Raw genomic sequence first — 24,051 nt, 5'->3', positions numbered from 1 at the left:
TCGCCTGGAGCTGAACATTAACTAGGTACTAGGGGAAAGATGGAAGTTTCTGAGCTGCTGTGTCTTGGGGCTGACAAAGCGACAGTGCTGCCGAGGGTGAAAAATCTACCACCCCGACCCTCCCGAGCGCTGAAGAGATGCCCAGCGGTCGGTGGAAGAAGGCGTCCGTGAGCGGCACTAGCGGGGAGGGGTGTGTCCTATCCCGAGGGCCCCCCCTGTCATCGGCTGAGTCTATGCTACGGGGTTAGGCTGGCATCGTTCTGGCACTGACCCTATGTCACTATAGTTCCTGTAGTGCAGACACGGCCGTAGTGATGAGAGAACCCAGGAGTCCTGACTTCCAGCCTCCTGCTCTAACCACTAGGCAAGTGGGTCTCAAACTTTTATATAGGTGACCCCTTTCACACAGCAAGCCTCTGAGAGTGACCCCCCCTTTATAAATTAAAATCCATTTTTTTTATATTAAACACTATTATAAATGCTGGAGGCAAAGCAGGGTCTGGGGTGGAGGCTGACAGCTTGTGACCCCCCAGGTAATAACCTTGAGACCCCCTGAGGGGTCCCGACCCCCAGTTTGAGACTCCCTGCACTAGACTCCATTCCCCTGTGAAAGTCAGGGACAGAATCCCCCCTGCTCCCACCACTAGACCCCACTCCCCTCTCAGAGCTGGGGATAGAACCCAGGACTCCTGGCTCCCAGCCCCGCTACTCTAACCACTGGACACCACTCCCCTCCCAGAGCACCAGGGAGAGAACCCAGGAGTCCTGGCTCCCACACACCACCCGCTCTAACCACTAGACACCACTCCCCTTCCAGAGTAGGGGATGGAACCCAGACCCCCTGGTGCCCTCATTCCCTTCACTCTCCATTAGCCATCACTTCCCTGTCTAACCCAGACTTCCAGCTTCCCCATAGTCAGGCCGGGGGTGGGAGGTAGGAAGAGAATAACAAGGAACCCCGGCGTCCGGGTGTCACACCTGGACTGTGTAGTGATCGGCCCGTTTCCGGCAGCACCGCCGGATCCACACCCAGTACAGCAGCACCATGCCGGCCCAGTAGCCCAGGTAGACGCCCACCCCGATGACCAGGTAGCCCAGCTCGGCCTGCTTGAGCAGGCTGGTCCAGTCAGCCTGGGCCTCTTGGTAGAGGGTGTAACCCAGCCCCCCCAGCAGCAGCAGCCCCCAGATGGAGACGGGCAGCAGGGGCATCAAGTTGCCCACCATCTTCTTCCTCCCGGAGGTCCCCCAGCTGCTCTTGTTCATGGTGGCAATGGCGAAGTACTTGGCCGGCAGCAGGCCGCCCATGTAGAGCAGGGCGTAGAGGCTCATAAAGAGCATGCGAGGGCTGCCCCGCAGCCAGCAGGCGTAGAGCGCCTTGACGCAGGCCACCAGCTGGACGCAGAGCAGGACCCACAGCACGTCCCACAGGCTGGCCCCGTAGAAGAGGCGCAGGACGGTGGCCGTCACGAAGAAGGGGAAGACGCCGGCCACCACGGCCTCGTAGGTCATCCACAGGTGGTGCCGGTGCCACCAGAGGGCATTGTAGAGCCACTCGCGGAAGTAGGACTTGGTCCAGCGGGTCTGCTGGGCCAGCCAGCGCAGGAACTGGGCGGGGGTCTCTGAGTAGCAGCGGGAGCGTGCTGTATACCTGGGGGCGGGGAAAGCGGGGGGCTTAGCTAATGCAGAGCTGGGGTTGGAATCCAGGAGTCCTGACTCCAGCCTCCCTGCTCTACCCGCTAGTCCCCACTCCCCTCCCAGACCCAGGGAGAGAACCCAGGAGTCCTGTCTCCCAATCCACCCTACTCTAACCACTAGCCCCCACTCTCCTCCCAGAGAGAGAACCTAGGAGTCCCAGCTTCCAGCCCCACCCCCAACTCTAACCGATAGCCCCCACTCTCCCCCCCAGACCTGGGGAGAGAACCCAGGAGTCCTGTTTCCCAGCCCCCCCTGCTCTAACTTCTAGCCCCTACTCCCCTCCCAGACCCCGGGAGAGAACCCAGGAGTCCTGTTTCCCAATCCCCCCTGCTCTAACCGCTAAACCCCACTCCCCTCCCAGACCCAGGAAGAGAACCCAGGAGTCCTGGCTCCCAGCCCCCCCCTGCTCTAACCGCTAAACCCCCACTCTCCTCCCAGACCCAGGGACAGAACCCAGGAGTCCTGTTTCCCAGCCCCCCCCTGCTCTAACCGCTAGCCCCCACTCCCCTCCCAGCCCCGGGGAGAGAACCCAGGAGTCCTGTTTCCCAATCCCCCCTGCTCTAACCACTAGCCCCCACTCTCCTCCCAGAGAGAGAACCTAGGAGTCCCAGCTTCCAGCCCCACCCCCAACTCTAACCGATAGCCCCCACTCTCCCCCCCAGACCTGGGGAGAGAACCCAGGAGTCCTGTTTCCCAGCCCCCCCTGCTCTAACTTCTAGCCCCTACTCCCCTCCCAGACCCCGGGAGAGAACCCAGGAGTCCTGTTTCCCAATCCCCCCTGCTCTAACCGCTAAACCCCACTCCCCTCCCAGACCCAGGAAGAGAACCCAGGAGTCCTGGCTCCCAGCCCCCCCCTGCTCTAACCGCTAAACCCCCACTCTCCTCCCAGACCCAGGGACAGAACCCAGGAGTCCTGTTTCCCAGCCCCCCCCTGCTCTAACCGCTAGCCCCTACTCCCCTCCCAGCCCCGGGGAGAGAACCCAGGAGTCCTGGCTTCAGCCCCCAAAGGAGGCCCGGGCGCAGGTGGGCCACGCACTCACTTGGTGGCATAGCCCATACTCAGCATGCGGTTGGTGAGGTGCCGGTCGTCGCCGAAGGTGCAGTGAGTGCCCAGGAATTTCTGGTTGTACCAGGACTCCAGGAACTGCTGCAGCAGGTCGTTCCGGTACAGGCCTGCAGGGGGCAGCAGGCGGCACAGGGTCAGCAAAGCCAGAATTCCCAGCACTCCCTTCCCTGCCCCTCCTAGAGCCGGGATAGAACCCCCTGCTCCAGCCAACAGACCCCACTCCCCTCCCGGAGAAGGGGAGAACCCAGGCGTCCTGGCTCCCAGCACCCTGCTCTAACCGCTAAACCCCACTCCCCTCCCGGAGAGGGGGAGAACCCAGGCGTCCTGGCTCCCAGTACCCTGCTCTAACTGCTAAACTCCACTCCCCTCCTGGAGAGGGGGAGAACCCATGAGTCCTGGCTTCCAGCCCCGTCCTTCTCCCAACAGACCCCATTCCCCTTCCAGAGCCCCCTTCTCTAACCACTAGACACCCCTCCCCTCCAAGAGGTGGGGAGAGAACCCAGGCGTCCTGGCTCCCAGTCCCCCTGCTCTAACCGCTAGACCTCACTCCTCTGCCAGAGCTGGGGAGAGAACCCAGGTGTCTTGCTCCCAGCCCCAGCCTCCTCGCTCTAACCAACAGACCCCACTCCCTTCCCGGAGAGGGGGAGAACCCAGGCATCCTGGCTCCCAGCCCCCTGCTCTAATCACTAGACCCCACTCCCCTGCCAGAGCTGGGGAGAGAATCCAGGAGTCTTGGCTCCCATCCCTGTCGCTCTCCCGAACAGACCCCACTCCCCTCCCAGAGCCCTCTGCTCTAACCGCTAGCCCCCACTCCCCTCCCAGAGTGTGGGAGAACCCAGGCGTCCTGGCAGGCTCACCCAGGGGCCCGCTGATGCAGGAGACGCAGTCGAAGTAGGACTGGCAGGCGCGCTCCACGTTGAAGGCCATCCAGTAGCGCAGGCTGCTCATGAAGCTGATGAAGGAGTCGGAGACGTTCAGGATCCGCACGTCACCCCCCACGGCTCCGTAGTGCTTGTTGGCCTCCAACACCTTCACCAGCTCCACCGTGGCCCTGGGGTCCAGCTTGGTGTCCGAGTCGCACACCTGGGGGCAGCAAGAAGGGGTGTTACCTGCTGAGTCCCCCAGGGGGAGCTGTGCTGAGCCTCATGCCCAGTGCAGCACTAGGGGGCGCTGTGCTGCAGGAGGCAGGGTGGGGGGGTCTCTCCCCTGCCAGTCAGAGCTGGCCTGATGCCCCAGGCTGGCGCTAGGGGGCGCTGTGCTGCAGGGGGCAGGGTGGGGGCTCTCCCCTGGCAGTCAGGGCTGGCCCCCATGCCCCTAGGTGGCACTAGGGGGCGCTGTGCTGCAGGGGGCAGGGTGGGGGCTCTCCCATGGCAGTCAGGACTGGTCCCGATGCCCCAGGCTGGCACTAGGGGGCGCTGTGCTGCAGGGGGCAGGTTGGGGGCTCTCCCATGGCAGTCAGGGCTGGCCCCGATGCCCCAGGCTGGCGCTAGGGGGCGCTGTCTGCAGAGGGTGGGGACGGGCCTCTTCCCAGCAGTCAGGGCTGGCCCCGATGCGCTAGTGTGACACTAGGGGGCGCTGTGCTGCAGGGGGTAGGGTGGGGGGTTCTCCTTTGGCAGCCAGTGCTGGCCCTGATGCCCCATGGGAGTGGGGTGCTGCAGGGAGTGGGGCGGGAGGCTCTCCCCTGGCAGGCAGGGCCGGCCCCGATGCCCCAGGGCAGCACTAGGGGGCGCTGTGCTGCAGGGAGTGGGGTGGGGGGTCTCTCCCCTGGCAGGCAGGGCCGGCCCCGATGCCCCAGGGCAGTGCTAGGGGGCGCTGTGCTGCAGGGGGCAGGGTGGGGGCCTCTCCCCTGGCAGGCAGGGCCCAGAACGGCAGTGGGGGGCGCTGCACTGGGGGAGTGCGGGGGAGGGTGGCCAGCTCATTGCTCTTACCTGGATATAGTCCACTGAGTCGCCCAGCGCCCTGAAGGCCGTGTACATCACCTCGCGCTTCCCGCCCCATCGCTGCATGATGCAGACACATCGCCTGGAGCGGATCAACTCCTCCACCACCAGCTGGCCTGGGTCCACCATCTCCACCTCGGTGTAGGGCCCGGGCTCCTCCCCTCGCGCCCCCTGGGAGCCGCTGCCCGCCCCCTCGCCCTCCAGCGGGGGCTGCTGGTGGTAGTTGTTCTCCCAGACGTAGGTGCCCACGTCCTCGCCGGCGAAGACCTCCCGGAACATGTCCAGCATGTAGCGGTCGTCGGGGCTGTTCCCGTCGATCACCATGAGGATCCGCAGCTTCTCGCGGGGGTACAGGGTGGCGCGCACCGACTCCAGGCACTGCCGGAGGTAGGACGGGTCTTCTTGGTAGGCCGAGATGGTCAACGCCACCGTCTTGGTGTAGCTGCAGGTCAACGACTCCCTCCTCATCCGCCGGTGCTCCAGGAGGGCGAAGAGGCTCTGGACGGCCAGGTGGGCGGCAAGGAAGGCTCCGTAGAGGCCGAAGGCCATGATCCGATACTGGTCGGCCACCAGCTGGATCCCAACGACGTAGGCCCAGGTCAGGACCCCCAAGATGAGCAGGGCAAAGGCGCTGGTGAGTATGCGGCGCCCGGCGGAGATGAGGTATTTAGGCGCTTTTCTGGGGTCCATCTCTGCAAGGGATGGGAATGGGGTGAGCTGCGGTTGGATGGGTGGGGATTGGACCCCCCCAGAGCTGAGCAATGGGAGTTTCACCGCACAGGGCTGCCCAAACTGGCAGGAGCTCTGGGGCACGGCAATAAGGATGATTAAACTGGGCTGGGAAGGAGGTGTTGTCCGGGTGACGGCACCCGAAAAGGTCCGTTGGAATAAATAAATGACCCACACAGAGCGTGGCACTTCCCCTGTCAGGGATCCCAGGAGCACTGGATCCCAGTCCCCCCTGCTGTGATCCACCACCCTTCCTCTCCCAGAACCAGCAAGAGAACCCAGGAGTCCTAGCTCCCAGCCCCCACGCTCTGCTGTAACCACCCACCCCCATTCATCTCCCAGAGCCAGGGCCGCCCAGAGGATTCAGGGGGCCTGGGGCAAAGCTGCGGTGCTTGTACTCACCCGGCAGCGTCCGGGTCTTCAGCAGCATTTCTGCAGCCGGGGGCCCTTCAGTCACTCCCCGACTTTGGCAGCACTGAAGGGCCCCCCCCTACCGCCTCTGCTGAGCCAGGGCTCGCAGGGCCCGGGGTAAATTGCTTCACTTGCCCCCCGTCCTGGGGCAACCCTGCTCAGAGCTAGGGATAGAACCCAGGAGTCCTGCCTCCCAGATCCCCCCTGCTTTACCTCTAGGCTCCCCTCCCTGAGCCAGGGAGAGAACCCAGGAGTCCTGCCTCCCAGATCCCCCCCCCCCCCCCCCGCTTTAACCGCTGGCCTCCCTCCCGAGCCAGGGAGAGAACCCAGGAGTCCTGCCTCCCAGACCCCGCCCCGCTTTAACCGCTGGCCTCCCTCCCGAGCCAGGGATAGAACCCAGGAGTCCTGCCTCCCAGATCCCCCCCCCCCTTTAACCGCTGGCCTTCCCCCAGAGCTAGGGATAGAACCCAGGAGTCCTGCCTCCCAGAACCCTCCGGCTTTAACCGCTGGCCTCCCTCCCGAGCCAGGGAGAGAACCCAGGAGTCCTGCTTCCCAGACCCCCCCCCGCTTTAACCGCTGGCCTCCCTCCCGAGCCAGGGATAGAACCCAGGAGTCCTGCCTCCCAGATCCCCCCCCCCCCCTTTAACCGCTGGCCTTCCCCCAGAGCTAGGGATAGAACCCAGGAGTCCTGCCTCCCAGAACCCTCCGGCTTTAACCGCTGGCCTCCCTCCCGAGCCAGGGAGAGAACCCAGGAGTCCTGGCTCTCAGATTCCCCCTGCTTTAACCTCTAGGCTCCCCTCCCTGAGCCAGGGAGAGAACCCAGGAGTCCTGGCTCCCAGACCGTGCCCCCCTCTTTAGCTGCTGGCCTCCCCTCCCGGAGCCAGGGAGAGAACCCAGGAGTTCTGGCTCCTGCCCCTGCCCCGCTCTAACCACTGGACCGCACTGCCCTCACCTGCTGCCGGCTGCTCTCCCCGCCGGTGCTGGGTTCTGGCTCCGTTACAGCGGCGGGGGGGAACTTTTGAACCGCGGGAAGGAGGGTGTTGGCGGCGGGGGGAGGGGGACACGCCGTGTCTGCGTCAGGCTGGGCGACCCAGCCTCCCCCCCTCCGAGTGTCCCCCCCTTCGTCTTCCCAGCTGCGCCCCTCCCCCCAGCCACGCTTCCCCCCCCCCCCGCCCCCGCTGGCTGGGAATTCACTGCCCATCAGCCAGCCCTGAATATTGGCCCGGTCCCTGTTCTCTCCGGGGGCTGCGGGTCGGGAGTGAGGGGCAGATTCCTGGGCTCTGAGCTGGGGGGGCTGGGAACGTCAGCGGGTTGGGGCAGCCCAGTGAGTAACACCCCCCCCCACGGCCCCCGCCTCGCAGGTGGGTCCTGCTGGTCAGTCGCTGGGGGGCTGGATGTTAACCAGACAGGAAGTGTGTGTGTGGGGGGGAGAGCACAAGAGAGAGCACTAGGGAACCTGACCCCCCCCGCCCTGCTGGTGCCCCTCACTCCTGACCCGCAGCCCCCTGCCAGCCCAGCCCTGGGCTCCCCCCCCCCGCCCTGCTGGTGCCCCTCACTCCTGACCCGCAGCCCCCTGCCAGCCCAGACCTGGGCTCCCCCCCCCCCGCCCTGCTGCTGCCCCTCACTCCCGACCCGCAGCCCCTGCTAGCCCAGCCCCGGAGCTGATGCTGGGACCTTCCCTAATCCTGCCCCAGACGAGCCCGTTGTCAGGGTGGCAACAAAATAAATAGATGGGACTTGAGCAATCCGGTGCCCCCGCCCCCCCGTCATCCACTTTTCCATGAACTCCATCCCAGCCCCGCCAGATCCCCCTTCCTGCCTGTGCCAGCCCCTGCCCCACAGATCCCCCTCCCCTCCTGCCTGTGCCAGCCCCTGCCCCACAGATCCCCGTCCCCTCCTGCCTGTGCCAGCCCCTGCCCCACAGATCCCCGTCCCCTCCTGCCTGTGCCAGCCCCTGCCCCACAGATCCCCGTCCCCTCCTGCCTGTGCCAGCCCCTGCCCCACAGATCCCCGTCCCCTCCTGCCTGTGCCAGCCCCTGCCCCACAGATCCCCATCCTCTTCTGCCTGTGGCAGCCCCTGCCCCACAGATCCCTGTCCCCTCCTGCCTGTGGCAGCCCCTGCCCCACAGATCCCCATCCCCTCCTGCCTGTGCCAGCCCCTGCCCCACAGATCCCCATCCCCTCCTGCCTGTGGCAGCCCCTGCCCCACAGATCCCCATCCTCTTCTGCCTGTGGCAGCCCCTGCCCCACAGATCCCCGTCCCCTCCTGCCTGTGCCAGCCCCTGCCCCACAGATCCCCGTCCCCTCCTGCCTGTGCCAGCCCCTGCCCCACAGATCCCCTCCCCTCCTGCCTGTGCCAGTCCTTGCCCCACAGATCCCCGTCCCCTCCTGCCTGTGCCAGCCCCTGCCCCACAGATCCCCGTCCCCTCCTGCCTGTGCCAGCCCCTGCCCCAGATCCCCGTCCCCTCCTGCCTGTGCCAGCCCCTGCCCCACAGATCCCCTCCCCTCCTGCCTGTGCCAGCCCCTGCCCCACAGATCCCCTCCTGCCTGTGCCAGCTCCTGCCCCACAGATCCCCTCCCCTCCTGCCTGTGCCAGCCCCTGCCCCACAGATCCCCCTCCCCTCCTGCCTGTGCCAACCCCTGCCCCCCAGATCCCCTTCCCCTCCTGCCTGTGCCAGCCCCTGCCCCACAGATCCCCCTCCCCTCCTGCCTGTGCCAGCCCCTGCCCCACAGATTCCTCTCCCCTCCTGCCTGTGCCAGCCCCTGCCCCACAGATCCCCCTCCCCTCCTGCCTGTGCCAGCCCCTGCCGCCAGATCCTCCTCCCCTCCTGCCAGTGCCAGCCCCTGCCCCACAGATCCCCCTCCCCTCATGCCTGTGCCAGCCCCTGCCCCACAGATCCTCCTCCCCCCGTGCCAGCCCCTGCCCCACAGATCCCCCTCCCTTCCTGGCTGTGCCAGCCCCTGCCCCACAGATCCCCCTCCCCTCCTGCCTGTGCCAGCCCCTGCCCCACAGATCCCCCTCCCTTCCTGCCTGTGCCAGCCCTGCCCCACAGATCCCCCTCCCCTCCTGCCTGTGCCAGCCCCTGCCCCACAGATTCCCTTCCCCTCCTGCCTCCAGGGCCGCACAGAGGATTTCAGGGACCTTCCGAAGTGCCCTGAAGACCCACGGCAGGGGCCCCCCCGCCGCCGAATTACCGCCAAAGCGGGACCCACCGCCGAAGTGCAGCCAGCGGGGGTCCTTCCGCCCCCCACGCCAGCAAAGACCAGGAGCGGAGGAAGCTCCGGGCCCCGGGCCCCACAAGAGTTTTCCGGGGCCCCCGGAGTGACTGAAGGACCCTGCTCCAGGGGCCCCGAAAAACTCTGGTGGGGGCCCCTGCAGAGCCCAGGGCCTGAGACAAATTGCCCCTCTTGCTTCCCCCTCTGGGTGGCCCTGCCTGCCTGTGCCAGCCCCTACCCCACAGATCCCTCATGCCCTCCCCCTCCTGTGCCAGCCCCTGCCCCACAGATCCCCCTCCCCTCCTGCCTCTGCCAGTCCCTGCCCCACAGATGCCCCCATCCCCTCCCCCCGCCTGTGCCAGCTACCGCCCCAGAGATCTCCCTATCCCCTCCTCCCCAGGCTGTGCCAGTCCCCGCCCCCTGATCCCCCCCCTTCCCCCTGCCTGTGCCAGGCCCCACCCCACTTATCCCCCACCCCTCTCTGCTGAGCTCCCCACCCCCCCGCCCAGGTGCCAACACCCTCCCCCCTACAGCCCCAACCTGCTGTGCTCCCACTGGGGAAGTTTGCAAGCAGGCAGGTGTGTGTGTGTGTGTGTGTGTGAAGGGGGGTGAAGTGTGGGGGCTGGGCTATGGGCTGGGGTGGGGGGCTGGGGCCAGGGCTAGCGATGGGAGTGGGGTTCCGGGAATTCGGGGCAGTGGGAGTCACCCAGGGCTGCCCAGGAGTGCGGCCCTGTGGTTCACCCGCCCCACATTCCTGGCGTGGTTCTGGGCCGTGCCCAACCCCTTGGACACCTGGGGGATAGGGCTGGATTGCTCATTTCCTCTCCTACCCCCCCCCAAGGGGACTGGGATATGGGGCCTTTCCCTCGGGGGGTGGAGGGGAGGGACTGGCTGGCTCTGGGGTAGGGGGTTCAGTGGCCTCAGGTGTGAATGGAGTTTGCCGGGTCTCAGCCTCAGTCCCAGTAGGGACAGCTCCCCTGACCCCCGGGCACTAACCCACCCCCTGGATGGACCACAGGGATCAGCCCCCTCCACACCCATGCTGGGATGGGGGAAGCACGGGGGAGGGGTGAAGGGGGGCACGTGTCTGAGCTGTGAGACCTCTGCCCTGAGCTGGGACCCCGGCCTCCGGCTGGTGTAATTCCCGCTCCCCAGCCGTGAATCTCTGCCCTGGGCTCCTGGCCCTGCCCGGAGGCAGCCGGAGAATCCTGCCCCCTTTCCAGAGGGCACCGGACTCATGGCAGGGCTGGGCAGAGGACCCAGGCGTCCTGCCCTCTGCTTTGCCTCTCAGAGGGAATGTGCCCCAATACGTGCTGGTGTAACCCGGCTCAGCACCTGCGGCTCCACCACCCGACAGCCCAGGGAAGCTGTGACCCCCACCGCTGCCAGCCAAGGGGCTGGATCTCTGTCCTGGAGACCCCCAGCTGCCAGCCTCCCTGCCCCCAACTCCTTCCCAGTCCCCAAGCCTTGTAACCTCCAGCCTCTCCCTAACCTCAGGCCCCCAGACCCACCTCTGCCCCCTTGATCTCGCTGACCCTGTTCCCCAGCGCTCTGCCCCACCTCTTGGCCCCTCCCTGCAGGTTGGCCCAGGATCCCAGAGGCTCCCCCCACCACACCCATCCAGCTATGGCGGCCTCCCCAGCACACACTGGCATGGGGACACGGTCCAGGGAGAAGCCTTCCCGGCATGTGCTCCGCACAAGGGGCTGACTCAGCCCTGACCTCAGTCAGGCACTCCCCAGCCCAGACTGGGCATTGGGCAATCGGGGGAACAAGGGAATGGCACCATGACTCAGAGGGAAGGGGAGTCTACTGGTTAGAGCATGAGGCTGCTGGGAGCCGGGACTCATGGGTTCTCTCCCTGGCTCAGGGAGGGCAGTGGCATCTAGCAGTTAGAGAAGGGAGGTGGGGGTCTGGGCACTAGGACACCTGGGTTCTCTCCCTGGCTCAGGGAGGGCAGCAGGATATAGTGGTTAGAGGGGGTGGGGGTCTGGGAACCAGGATGCCTGGGTTCTCTCCCTGGGTCAGGGAAGGCAGTGGGATCTAGTGGTTAGAGGGGGTGGGGGTCTGGGCACTAGGACGCCTGGGTTCTCTCTCCGGCTCAGGGAGGGCAGCGGGATCTAGTGGTCAGAGGCTGGTAGGGCCCCGTTTCCATGGCAGCAGGGGAACCGACGTCTCCCAAACAGTCTGTGCTGAGCCCTAATCAGCCCATGGCTCAGGGCGCTGCCATTTCCTCTGCAGCTGCCTGGGAACCTCCGCCCGGCAACACCCGTCCCCTGGGACCGCCCGCCTGTCACTGAGACAAAGCAGGAGCTGAGAGATGTGCCAGCCCCATTCCCACCCTGCTCTAACCACTACACCCCCTTCCCCTCCCAGTGCCGGGGAGAGAACCCAGGGGATGCTCTAGATCAGGGATGGGCCTGAGGGCCACATCTGGGTATGGAAATTGGATGGCGGGCCATGAATGCTCATGAAATTCGGGGTTGGGGTGCGGGAGGGGGTGAGGGCTCCGGCTGGGGGTGCGGGCTCTGGGGTGGGGCCAGAAATGAGGAGTTCTGGGTATGGGAGGAGGCTCCGGGCTGGGGCAGGAGGTTGGGGTGCAGGAGGGGGTCAGGGTGCGGCATGGGGGTTGGAGGTTCAGGGGGGTGCGGCTCCGACTGGGTGTGTGGGCTCTGGGTGGGACTGAGGATGAGGGACTGGGGTGGAGGAGGGTGCTCCAGGCTGGGGCAGGTTGGGGCGCAGGAGGGGGTCAGGGTGCGGCAGGGGGGTCAGGGGAAGGGGGGCTGCAGCTCTGGCTGGGGGTGTGGGGCTGGGGGTGAGGGGCTGGGGGTGCAGGAGGGTGCTCCAGGCTGGGGCAGGTTGGGGCGCAGGAGGGGGTCAGGGTGCGGCAGGGGGGTCGGGGGACGGGGGGGTGCAGCTCTGGCTGGGGGTGTGGGGCTGGGGATGAGGGGATGGGGGTGCAGGAGGGTGCTCCGGGCTGGGATCAAGGGATTTGGAGGGTGGGAGGGAGATCAGGGCTGGGGACGGGGGTTGGGGCATGGGAGGGGGTTGGGGGTGCAGGCTCCAGGTGGTGCTTACCTCAAGCAGCAGCATGTTCCCTCTCCGGCTCCTATGTGGAGGTATGGCCAGGCAGCTTGGTGTGCTGCCCCGTCCGCAGGCACCGCCCCTGCAGCTCCCATTGGCCACGGTTCACAGCCAATAGGAGCTGCAGAGGCAGCGCTTGGGGTGGGGGCAGCATGCGGAGCCCTCTGGCTGCCACTATGTGTAGGAGCCTGATGGGAGACTTGCCGCTGCTTCCAGGAGCCACGTGGAGTCACGGCACGTGCAGAGCGGGGCGAGCCCCTGGCCCCGCTCCCCAGCTGGAGCGGGGAAAGCCCTGGACCCTGGTACCCAGCGGGAGCTCGAGGGCTGGATTAAAACTTCTGAAGGGCCAGATACAGCCCCCGGGCCATAGTTTGATCATCCCTGGTCTAGATAAAACTTGGTCCTGCCTTGAGTGCAGGGGACTGTAGTAGATGACCTCTCTGGTTCCATGAGTCCTGGTGCTCAGCCCCTCTGGTCTAATCACTAGACACCACTCCCCTTTCATAGCTGGGGATTGAACCCAGGAGTCCTGGCTCCTAGCCCCCTGCTCCAATCACTAGACACAACTCCCCTTCCTTTGCTGGGCATTGAACCCAGGAGTCCAATCTTCCAGTCCCTCCTGATCTAACCACTTGACATCACTCCTCTCCCTGAGCCCAGGAGAGAATCCGGGAGTCCCGACTCCCAGGCTCCCCACTGTAACCTCTCGACATCATTCCCCTCCCAGAGCCAGGGAGAGTACACAGGAGTCTTGGCTCCCAGCCCCTCCCTCGCTTTAACCACTAGGCACCACTCCCCTCCCCAAGCCTAGGAGAGAACCCAGGAGTCCCGGCTCCCAGCCCCCTCCTCCCGCTGTAACCACTAGACCCCACTCCCCTCCCAGAGCTGGGGAGAGAACCCAGAAGTGCCCTGTATGTTCTGGAATGATTTAGGTGCCACCTGCTGATGAAATTGTGCAGCGCATCTTGTCCGCTCATCTTTACCCCTGTCCTAGACCCCTGTGCAGCGTGTGCTGGGGCTGATGTGTTAGAGCAGGGGGGAGCTGGGAGCCAGGACTCCTGGGTTCTCTCCCTGGCCCTGGGAGGAGAGTGGGGTCTGGTGGTTAGAGCGGGGGGCTGGGAGCCAGGACTCCTGGGTTCTCTCCCTGGCCCTGGGAGGAGAGTGGGGTCTGGTGGTTAGAGCGGGGGAGCTGGGAGCCAGGACTTCTGGGTTCTCTCCATGGCCCTGGGAGGAGAGTGGGGTCTCTTGGTTAGAGTGGGGGGCTGGGAGCCAGGACTCCTGGGTTCTCTCCCTGGGAGGGGAGTGGGGTCTGGTGGTTAGAGCGGGGGACTGGGAGCCAGGACTCCTGGGTTCTCTACCGCATGGCTCCTCAAGCCAAAACCACAATAGAGAGAGAGATCAAGGACATGTTACGGATGGGTGTAATCAGGGCATGGGCCTCTCCAGTGGTTCTGGTTCCCAAACCAGATGGGGAAATCCGCTTTTGTAACCTAAATGCTATAACTCACCCAGAGAACTATCCAATGCCACGCACAGATGAGCTATTGCAGAAACTGCGATGTGCTCAATTCATCTCTCCCTTAGACTTAACTAAGGAGAACTGGCCAGCACGGCTCGATGAATGCACCAAGAAAAGGCCAGCCTTCATCGCCCACGTAGGGCTGTATGAATTTAATGCACCTGCCGCCTTCTAGAGACTGCTAGATAACCTTCTGGCTGGGTTTGGGGAATTTGCAGTCACCAGTGTGGCTATATTCCCAGATTCATGGGCAAACCCCCTGGAACATCTCCAAGCTGTCTTCCAGCGCATGAGGGATCGAGGATTAACCGTTAAGGTCAAAAAGTGTCAAATAATGTACCTTGGACACCAGGTGGGTCAAGGTACTATCAACCCCCTACAGGCTAAGGAAAATGCTCTCCAAAATTGACCTGTCCCCAAGTCAAAGAAGCAGGTCCATCCTTCTTGGGCTTGGCTGGGTATTACCGACGATTTGTACCACACTACAGCCCAACTGCCACCCGACTGACAGACCTGACCAGGAAAAAACAGCCAAATGCAGTTCGGTGACTGAGCAGTGTCGGAAAGTCTTTAACCAGCTTAAGGTGGCCCTTATGTCTGAGAGGGCCCCCGACTTCGACCAACCGTTCGTGATAACCATAGATGCGCCCGAGCGTGGTGTGGGAGCAGTTTTATTGCAGGAAGGACCAGATCAACAATTCCATCCTGTTGTGTTTCTCAGTAAAAAGCTTTCTGAGAGGGGAGGGAAAGCCACTGGTCAGTGTCAGAAACAGGGCGTTACGCTGTTGTGTGTGCTCTGGAGAAGCTAGGCCCATGCTTTTGGGGACGGCGGGTCCACCTGCTCGCTGACCATGCTGCACTGAAGGGGCTTCACGTGGTCAAAGAGACTAACAAAAAACTTCTTCGGTGGAGTTTAGCTCTTCAAGACTTTGATTTTGAGGTACAACACGTTTCAGGAGCCTCTAACAGAGTGGCTGATGCACTCTCCTGGGAAGGTTTCCCAGAATCAGCCCGGTGACAATGTCCCTGTATTCTACGTCATTGTAGTCCCCGAAATGTATAAAGGACTGTTTGGTTCCTCATGTAATTATTAGTGAAATTAGAGGTGCATGTATCTTATTAACTCTGTTTCCTAAGCCTCCAGGAAGAAATCCCAGCTGGCATGGACCTGATCTGAACCAGGCTGGCCAGCACCGGCTGTGATTTGGGGGGCATGTGATAAATGAAGTGGGGGGGAGGTAGCTCTCTTTGATGGACACTCACTCAGCCAATTAGCTGTAAAATCCCTCTTGGTAGCTGTTCTTAAATTGCTTTACCTGTAAGGGGTTAAAAAGTCCCCCAGATAAAGAAACGGAAGTGGGCATCTGACCAAAAGAGCCAATGGGAAGGTAGAACTTTTCAAAATTGGGAAAGAAACTTTCTCTTTGTTTGTTGTTGTCTCTGGACTCCCCCCCCTCCATCCCCGCCCTGCCCCACCCATTCCCCGTCCCTGCCCCGCCTCATTCCAATCTCTTCCCCAAGATCGTCACCCCAACTCCGCCTCCTCCCTGCCCCTGTTGGACCCCTTCCCCAAATCTCCGCCCTCTCCCCGCCTCTTCCCCGAGCGCGCCGCGTTCCCCTTCCTCCCCCCTCCCTTCCAGCCACGTGAAACAGCTGTTTTGTGGCGCAAATGCTGGGAGGAAAAGCAGCCACGCGGCGTGCCTACAGGGCTGCCCAGAGGGCAGGGGCAAATGGGGCAATTTGCCCCAGGCCTCACAGGGGCCCCCATGAGAGTTTTTTGGGGGCCTTGGAGTGGGGTCCTTCACTTGCTCCGGGGGCCCCGGAAAACTCTTGCGGGTCCCCAGAGCTTCTTCCGCTCCAGGTCTTCCGTGGCAATTTGGCAGCAGGGGGTCCTTCCGCTCCAGGTCCCGCCACTGAAGTGCCCCAAAGTCCCGCAGCAGCAGGTCCTCCTGCCCTGGGACCCGCTGCCGAAGACCCCAGCCCCCCTGAATCCTCTGGGCGGCCCTGCGTGCTCAGGGGAGGTGGCGGAGGAGGAGGTGAGCTGGGGCAGGATGGCGGGGTGGGAAGCTGCTGGTGAGTGCAGTACACCCACCAATTTTTCCCTGTGGGTGCTCCAGCCCCAGAGCACCCACGGAGCCGGCGCCTATGGCTGCAGGGACACAGAGCAGCCATGCTATAAGCAGGAATCTGTGTAAGGTGTGAATCAGGTATGAAAAATGATTTTCCATACCTGGAAGGACTCATTGGGACAGGGAATGCCAAGGTAGACGTGATCAGGTTTATTTCTTACTTGGCCTTGTGGACTCCTCTGTGCTAACCCCAGATGCTTCTGTTTGCTTGGAACCTTTAGCTGAACCCCCCTCCCCCCCAAAGCTATTGTAGGTGCTTGATTTTTGGAATTGTTTTTTTTAAATCTAGCAAAAGCGTACATTCCAGATGCATTTTCTTTCTTTTTCTTTTTAATAAAATTTACCTTTTTTTTAAGAACAGAACTGGATTGTTGGCGTCCTAAGAGGTTTGTGGATGTTATTTGATTCTCTGGTAGCAACAGCTAATTTCTTTTGTTTTCTTTCTCAGCTCTTCCCCAGAGTGGGGGTGAAAGGGCTTGAGGGTACCCCACAGGGAGGAATTCCCAAGTGTCCCTTCCTGGGCTCTCCAAGGGGTTCTGCATTTGGGTGGTGGCAGCGTTTACCAAGCCAAGGTCAGAGAAAAGCTGTAACCCTGGGAGTTGAATACAAGCCTGGAGTAGCCAGTGTTAATTTTTAGTATCCTTGAGAGCCCCATCTTCTGCACTCGAAGTGCCAGAGTGGGGATTCAACCTTGACAGGGTTAGAACAGGGGGCAGGGAGCCAGGACTCCTGGGTTCTCTCCGTAGGCCTGGAAGGGGAGTGGGGTCTAGTGGTTAGAGCATGGGGGGCTGGGAGCCAGGACTCCTGGGTTCTCTCCCTAGGCCTGGAAGGGGAGTGGGGTCTAGTGGTTAGAGCATGGGGGGCTGGGAGCCAGGACTCCTGGGTTCTCTCCCTAGGCCTGGAAGGGGAGTGGGGTCTAGTGGTTAGAGCATGGGGGGCTGGGAGCAAAGACTCCTGGGTTTTCTCCCTGGCTCTGGCAGGGAAGTGGGATCTAATGCTTACAGTGGGAGTGGGGGGAGCTGGGGATTGGAGCGGCAGGAAGGGGTGCAGACACTGTGGTGTGTCTCTGTGCTGACTGGATCATGGATCTGGAGTTGAAACCTTCCCAAGCAACCCACTGGGACTCCCCACCGGCCACACACTCCCTTGATCCCAACCGCAACTGGGGACAGAGTCAGCCACATCCTCCCACGGCCCCTTCCTGTCACAGCCGTGCTGGCTGTGCTGGGCCATGTGTCACCCAGCCCCAGAGCTAACTACAGCCGCTCCCCCAGGGCTGGGACGGCAGCTGTAGCTTGGGATCTGGTGGATGACACCCGGCTTCTGCCTGTAGCCCTTGGGGTTCGGATGAGCTGGGGGGTAGGGGAGTGATGGGGCTGTACAGAGACGCACTGACACACCCAAAGAGAACACACACACAGTGTACAGCAACACGCAAAGAATACACATAATATATATAGTTAAACACATCGTACATAGCAACCCACGGAGACAGACATGAACACACAGATGTGCTGTATAGCGACACACAACAGGGCCTGCCCACGCCAGCAGAGGGCAGTGGGGACACTAACACACAAAAACACAGACACACAGCAGGGCCTGTCCACGCCAGCAGGGGGCATCGGGGACACTAACAGACACAGAAACACACACACACAGAGCAGGGCCTGTCCCCTTCAGCAGGGGGCAGCAGGGACAGTAACACAGAGACACACACAGACACACACACACACACACACACACACAAAGACCAGGACCTGTCCCAGCCAGCACACACACACACACACACACACACACACACACAAAACCAGGGCCTGTCCCGGGCAGCACACACACACACATGCACATGCACACACACACACACACAGAGCAGGGCCTGTCCCTTCCAGCAGGGGGCAGCAGGGACACACACACACACACACGCATACACCCCAGGGCCTGTCCCGGGCAGCACACACACACACACACACACACACACACACACAAAACCAGGGCCTGTCCCGGGCAGCACACACACACACACACACACACACACACACACACACACACACACACACACACACACACAGAGAACAGGGCCTGTCCCTTCCAGCAGGGGGCAGCAGGGACGGACACACACACACACACACACACACACACATTGTTTCCCCTTTTTGGTAAATATTTTTGACCCCCTCCAACAATTGTTCCCTTCTCAAATCTAGACGACAACTCGAAATCCCCCAAACATTTGTGATCTGACACCTGCCCCCCCTTTCATCTGTCCCCATCAACCAAACCAGCCTGATTTAAAAATTGCCGGGGACTGAGACTCCACTCAACTCCTTGGGCAACTGCCCCCCACTGCCCCCCGGTTCACCCCCCCCCCTCGGGTCACAAGTGTCGCCTGATTTCATGCCTGATTATTTGCTCCCCGTGTCGGTACGGACAGACAGGATCCACTCACCCCTTTGCCAACCCGTGGCCAGCGGGGCCCCGGGGGCCCACAGACGCTGACTAAGATTTCCCAAGGGGTCTGCACCTGCATGGGGAAGGTTTTAGGAGCCCGCAGAGGAAAAGAGGTTGACAACCACGGAGCCTCTCACTTGCCTCTCGCTCTGAGGCAGGTCTCCTCCCGGCCCTTCTCTGAGTCCTCCCCAGCCGGCCAACATCCTTGGTGAACCGTGGGCCCCAGAACCGGATGCAGGAGCCCAGCGGCGTCACCCCAGGGCATCCCACCCCCCCTTGCCCCGTTTGAAATTCCTCTGCCAGCGTCAGGCTGGCCCCGGGCACTGGGCAGCTCTGGCACGGGCCCAGACAGTGGCTTTTGGTGGTTCTCTCTCTGCCCACCAAGCAGCCGGGAATTTTGCTTAGTTACGAGGTTTTTAATGGGGTTTGTTTTCCTGGGGTTGGGGTTTTGCTAAGGACTGTTTGTGTTTCCACGGGTAGGTTCGGAGCCGCAGATGGATCTGGTCCCTGTGACCCGTTGGTGCGAGGATGTGGTCTGAGGGCACCCACCACTGTGTGTTGAGTTTGTTGGGTTGCTCCACCTCCAGGCTGGATGCATAGGCTGGCGTAAAGCCAGGAGTCCTGACCCACCCCCCCCGGCCACAGCTAGAGGTGGCTGCGGGTCAGGAGTGAGGGGCACTGGCAGAGCAGGGGAGGGGGAATTGCCGTGGCCCTGGTTTGGGAAGGCCTGAGTCACTTAATGGGGAAATATGAGACCCTGCGCGGGGGGTGGGGTGGGGTGGGGGGAGTAAGAGCCTGGATCTAATTGTCTCTGTGGGAACGAGCTCTGGAGGTGGGGGGATGGACGATTGACGGACACACGGACCCCCCTTCCCTCATGGAGGAGGGGCTCAGCTCCTCCGACCCCCCCACAAACACAGCCCCCATAATTACCCCAACCCCCCCTATTCCCCCCAAACAAAGCCTCCCTACAGCCCCCAACACACAACCCCCCAACAATGCCCCACAGTTTCCTCACAGCACCCAAATACAGGCCTTCACTCTCAAAGCTCCCCAGAACCCTGCAACAAACACAATTCCCATAATCCCCCCAACTCCCCACAGCCCCCCACCCCCCCAAATATAGACCCCCAACAATGCCCCACAGTCCACCCCACAGCACCCCACCAGGCTCACAGCCCCCACAGCTCACCAGAACCCCCACAAACAAAGCCCACTTAATTCCCCTGAGCCCCCAAATTCCCTCCAAACACAGCCCCTAAATCCTCCCAATAACGTCTAACACACAGCCCCCCAGCAACACCCCACAGTACCCCAACACAAGTCCCTACCCCTCACAGCTCCCCAGAACCCTCCATAAACAGCCCCCTTAATACTCCCAGCCACCCCAATTTCTCCCCAAACACAGTCCCCCAATCCCCCCAACAGTCCCCAACAATGACCCACAGTGCCCCAACACAGGCCCCCACCCCACAGCTCCCCAGAACCTCCCAAACACAACCCACATAATTCCTCAAGCCCCCCGGACTCAGCCCCCCAATCTCCACAACAGATCTCAACACACAGACCCCCACAATGCCCCCACACCCCCACGCTCCCCCCACTGCATGGAGAATCCCAGAGCAGAGGGCAACCTGGTGCCAGGACAGAGACCAAGGCTAGGGGAAGCACCACTTCCAGGATCCCCCCACCTCCCACCTCACTTCCTGGCACCTCCCCATAGCCACCGGCGGTACCAAGATCTCTGCAGACACTCGGGGGCATCAGGGAGAGAGGGAGTGAATCACGAAGCCAGCAGAGGAGAGACTCAGGAACAAGGTAACAAACCTCTGGGCCAGCATGAGCAAACCTATCATCTGTCTGTCTGTCCCCAGGCACCCCCTCTATCTATCTATCTATCTATCTATCTATCTATCTATCTATCTATCTATCTATCTATCTATCTATCTATCTATCTATCCCCATACACCCCATCTATCTATCTATCTATCTATCTATCTATCTATCTATCTATCTATCTATCTATCTATCTATCCCCATACACTCCCTCTATCTATCTATCTATCTATCTATCTATCTATCTATCTATCTATCTATCCCCATACACCCCATCTATCTATCTATCTATCTATCTATCTATCTATCTATCTATCTATCTATCTATCTATCTATCTATCTATCTATCCCCATACACCCCATCTATCTATCTATCTATCTATCTATCTATCTATCTATCTATCTATCTATCTATCTATCTATCTATCTATCTATCTATCTATCTATCTATCTATCTATCTATCTATCTATCTATCCCCATACACTCCCTCTATCTATCTATCTATCTATCTATCTATCTATCTATCTATCCCCACACACCCCATCTATCTATCTATCTATCTATCTATCTATCTATCTATCTATCTATCCCCATACACCCCATCTATCTATCTATCTATCTATCTATCTATCTATCTATCTATCTATCTTCATCAGTGTAGTAGCTGATAGATTCATAGGCAGATAGATAGATGGAATGGATGGGGATGGATAGATAGAAGTCCTGGCTCCCAGCCCCCTCCTGCTGTAGCCAGTAGCCCCTACTCCCCTCCCAGAGCTGGGGAGAGAACCCAGGAGTCCTGGCTCCCAGCCCCCTGGCTCGTCATGCTCAGAGAAGAGCTGAGAGCTCAGGGGAAGCCGTCACAGTTGGTAGGAGCCGGGTCCGAGCTGGGCATCTCAGGGTCTCTCCCTACTGTGCTGAACAAGGGAAGAGTCTGACTGAGATTGGGTGGGGAGTGGGGGTGTTGGACTGGGGACCATCCCACACATCTGTGGTGTTCCTGGCTGAGTGACCAGCATCCTGGCTCCAGAATGAAGTTGCGCATCCTCAGGATTTTCCTAGCCCAGCCAGTAACCACAGCGATGTGGCAACGCGGCTGGATCTGGGAAAGTGTCAGTTGGATGCAATTACCGTTTCCTTGGTACCACACAGCTAAATGTTTTGAGGCCTGGCTGACTCAGGAGGGCTGGGCATGGGACTGGAGGCCTTTCCCCCGTCAGGGGCGCTGGCTCAGATTGGGCCCCAAGGCGGGGACTGGCTGGCTCAGGGAGGCAGGTAATGGGGCATGGGGCTTTTCCCCTCTAAGGGGCGCTGGCCCCAATCCAAGCCCAGGGTGGGGCCTTGGTGTCTTAGGGGGTCAGTCCGAGTGGGGAATGGGGCATGTGATCTTTCCCCTATAGGGGGTGCTGGCTCCCATCCAGCCCCATGATGGGGACTGGCTGGCTCAGGAGGGGTGGGGAATGGGGCACGGGGCCTTTCTCCTTATGGCAAATGACTCCTTTTCTGCAGGTTCTCCTTCAGCATGGCTGAAAATGCCTCCTCCCCCTACGACTATGATGAAGACTATGAGGATGACTCCAGCGTGGAGGCCGGTGCCAGGCTGCGTGGCACTATGCACGTGGTCTCCATGGTGATCTATTCCATCGCCTTTGTGTTGGGGGTGACAGGCAATGGGCTGGTCATCTTCATTACTGGCTTCCGGATGAAGAGGACGGTCAACGCCATCTGGTTCCTCAACCTGGCCGTGGCCGACTTCATCTTCACCTTCTTCCTCCCGCTCGGCGTGGCCTACGTGGCCCTGGGCTTCCACTGGCCCTTTGGCCGGGCCTTGTGCAAGATCAACACCGCCGTGGCCTTCCTCAACATGTTCGCCAGCGTCTTCCTCCTCACCACCATCAGCGCCGACCGTTGCGTCACTGTGGCCTGGCCGGTCTGGGCCCAGAACCACCGCTCGTCCCAGCTGGCCTCTCTGGTGGCCGTGGCCATTTGGTTGGCAGCCCTTGCTCTCAGCTGCCCCTATGTGGTTTTCCGGGACACTGGGAGCTCCCCTTTTCAGGAGAACGTCACCCACTGCTACAACAACTATGCCCTGTCGGATGGCTTCCAGGGGGAGGAAATGGCTGGGCTGAGGGAGAGCCGGCACCAGGCCATGGTGCTGACCCGGTTCATGGTTGGCTTTCTGGTGCCATTCACTGTCATCCTGGCCTGCTACATAGTCATCGCGGCCAAGATGAGGAAGAACCAGCTGGCCCGCTCTGGTAGGCCCTACAAGATCATAGTGGCCGTGGTCACGGCCTTCTTCCTCTGCTGGTTCCCCTACCATGTCTTCTCCTTCCTGGAAGTGTCAGTCACTGCGGTGACGCCCCAGCTTCAGTCACTCCTGGCAGTGGGGATCCCACTGGCCTCAGGCCTGGCCTATCTCAACAGTTGCCTCAACCCCCTCCTCTACGTCTTCGTGGGCCGGGATTTCAGGGAGAAGCTCAGGAGCTCGGTGCTGTTGGCCTTCGAAGGCGCCTTCAGCGAGGTCTCCTGCCAGTCCTCCCTCCCAGCCAGCAAAAGCAAGGCCAATGCCGAGGCTGAGTGTCACCTGGTGTAGAGGGGATGGGTTGGCTCAGGGGTCTTTCCTCTATAGGGGCACCGGCTCCCAACTGGCCAAAAGGAGGTCATGGAATGGGACTTATTGTTACCAGCTTTGCCTTTTACTTTGGAGTACACTCATTTATTAGCGTTACTTTTCTGGGGGGAGGAGGGAGGTTCTGTGCTTCTATCAATGTGCTGTTTGTGTCACTTGTCTTCTCATATGGAGCTTGACTTCTCCCTGCTGCAAGTTTCCTCCCAATGGAGCTGCCCTGCAGCACACACACAGAAGAGCGTCTGAGGGAACTGGGTTAATCAGCTCTCCCAAGCTGACCTCGTTAGATGTCCCTGGACTCAGTAGGCTGGGTCGAGCAGCACCTCCCCTCATATGTCCCTGGTTCAGCATGTCCCTATCCCCACTGTCACGTTACAATTGTTCTGGGAGTAACCCACTTGATGAGCAAACCCCACAGGACTTTTGGGCACTGCAGGGCTCTATCTATCTATAGTCATAGTGAAGATACCGAAGAAAGGAATTCAGTGCTTACAATAACTGGAGTGGTATCATGCTTTTATCTGTGCCAAGCAAAGTATTGTGTAAGATCATAGTCCAGCCTTTATCAGAGGCAGTTGATAGTGTTCTCAGAAAAGAGCAAGCTGGAAGCAAGCCTTTTGGAAAGGGCGTGGATGCACAGACCACATCTTCATTGTGAAAATAGAATGGATTAAAGAAATGCTGAATGTACCTTTAAGCAGAAATAAGGAATGTTGAAATACAGGTGTCAGGAAAAGAAACATTAAGGCATAAACAATGAGTCCACTCAAGCTAATGGTGGAACTTTAACTGGAGATTGGTAAAAGTTAGTAAGGAAATTAGCCATGTATGTCTAGCCTCAGATAAACTTCTCAGTTCTGCTTTCTTTTGTCTTCTTGTTAAGTTTGCGCCCTTTTTATCTGTATAAAATAAGGTAGGGTGGGTCTTGCATGGTGCTCACATTATCTGGGTGTATTAGCAGAGCGCTGTGCTAATAAAACAGAGTGGTCTGACAAACTGTGAGTCCTGAGTCTAACTTTGACAATTTGGAGGTCCCACCGAGATGGCAACCGTCTTCACTGGGGCTATGTGATTCCTGACCGTTTTTGTAGGATGACCGTGGCATCCAGTACCTGGGCATTTGGCCCGAGTGGTCCTCCGCCTGAATGGAAAGGCGCACGATCACAGTGAAGTCTATGCCATCGAACCTGTTGGTTCCCACTCTGTTCTGGTAGGGATCCCGGGATCTGACATCAGGAATCTGGTCAGGTGATTATTTCTGTGTTTTGTGCAGACTGGGGACTGTCCTGTCTCTATGTCTATCCATCCTCCCTGTAGAGTGTTTGAGTCTGGGTGCCATCTC

General features: G+C 60.7%; 2 protein-coding genes across 2 annotated transcripts; one reads left to right on the top strand and one right to left on the bottom strand.

Moving 5' to 3' along the window:
- Nucleotides 1–781: 781 nt before the first annotated feature.
- HAS1 (hyaluronan synthase 1) lies at nt 782–6,889 on the bottom strand. The gene is made up of 5 exons (XM_030543263.1): nt 6,794–6,889; nt 4,690–5,393; nt 3,619–3,844; nt 2,736–2,868; nt 782–1,648 (listed from the first exon to the last, which is right to left on the bottom strand). The coding sequence occupies exons 2-5, from the start codon at nt 5,389–5,391 to the stop codon at nt 973–975; spliced, it is 1,737 nt and encodes a 578-aa protein (XP_030399123.1). The 5' UTR covers nt 5,392–5,393; nt 6,794–6,889; the 3' UTR covers nt 782–972.
- A 14,710-nt stretch (nt 6,890–21,599) lies between these two features.
- LOC115640430 (chemokine-like receptor 1) lies at nt 21,600–22,673 on the top strand. Its single transcript, XM_030543167.1, has one exon. The coding sequence runs from the start codon at nt 21,600–21,602 to the stop codon at nt 22,671–22,673; it is 1,074 nt and encodes a 357-aa protein (XP_030399027.1).
- Nucleotides 22,674–24,051: the final 1,378 nt, after the last annotated feature.

Source organism: Gopherus evgoodei, unplaced genomic scaffold, assembly GCF_007399415.2.
Source record: "Gopherus evgoodei ecotype Sinaloan lineage unplaced genomic scaffold, rGopEvg1_v1.p scaffold_31_arrow_ctg1, whole genome shotgun sequence".
NCBI classification, from domain to species: domain Eukaryota; kingdom Metazoa; phylum Chordata; order Testudines; family Testudinidae; genus Gopherus; species Gopherus evgoodei.
This window is presented reverse-complemented; position numbering and strand designations above follow the sequence as displayed.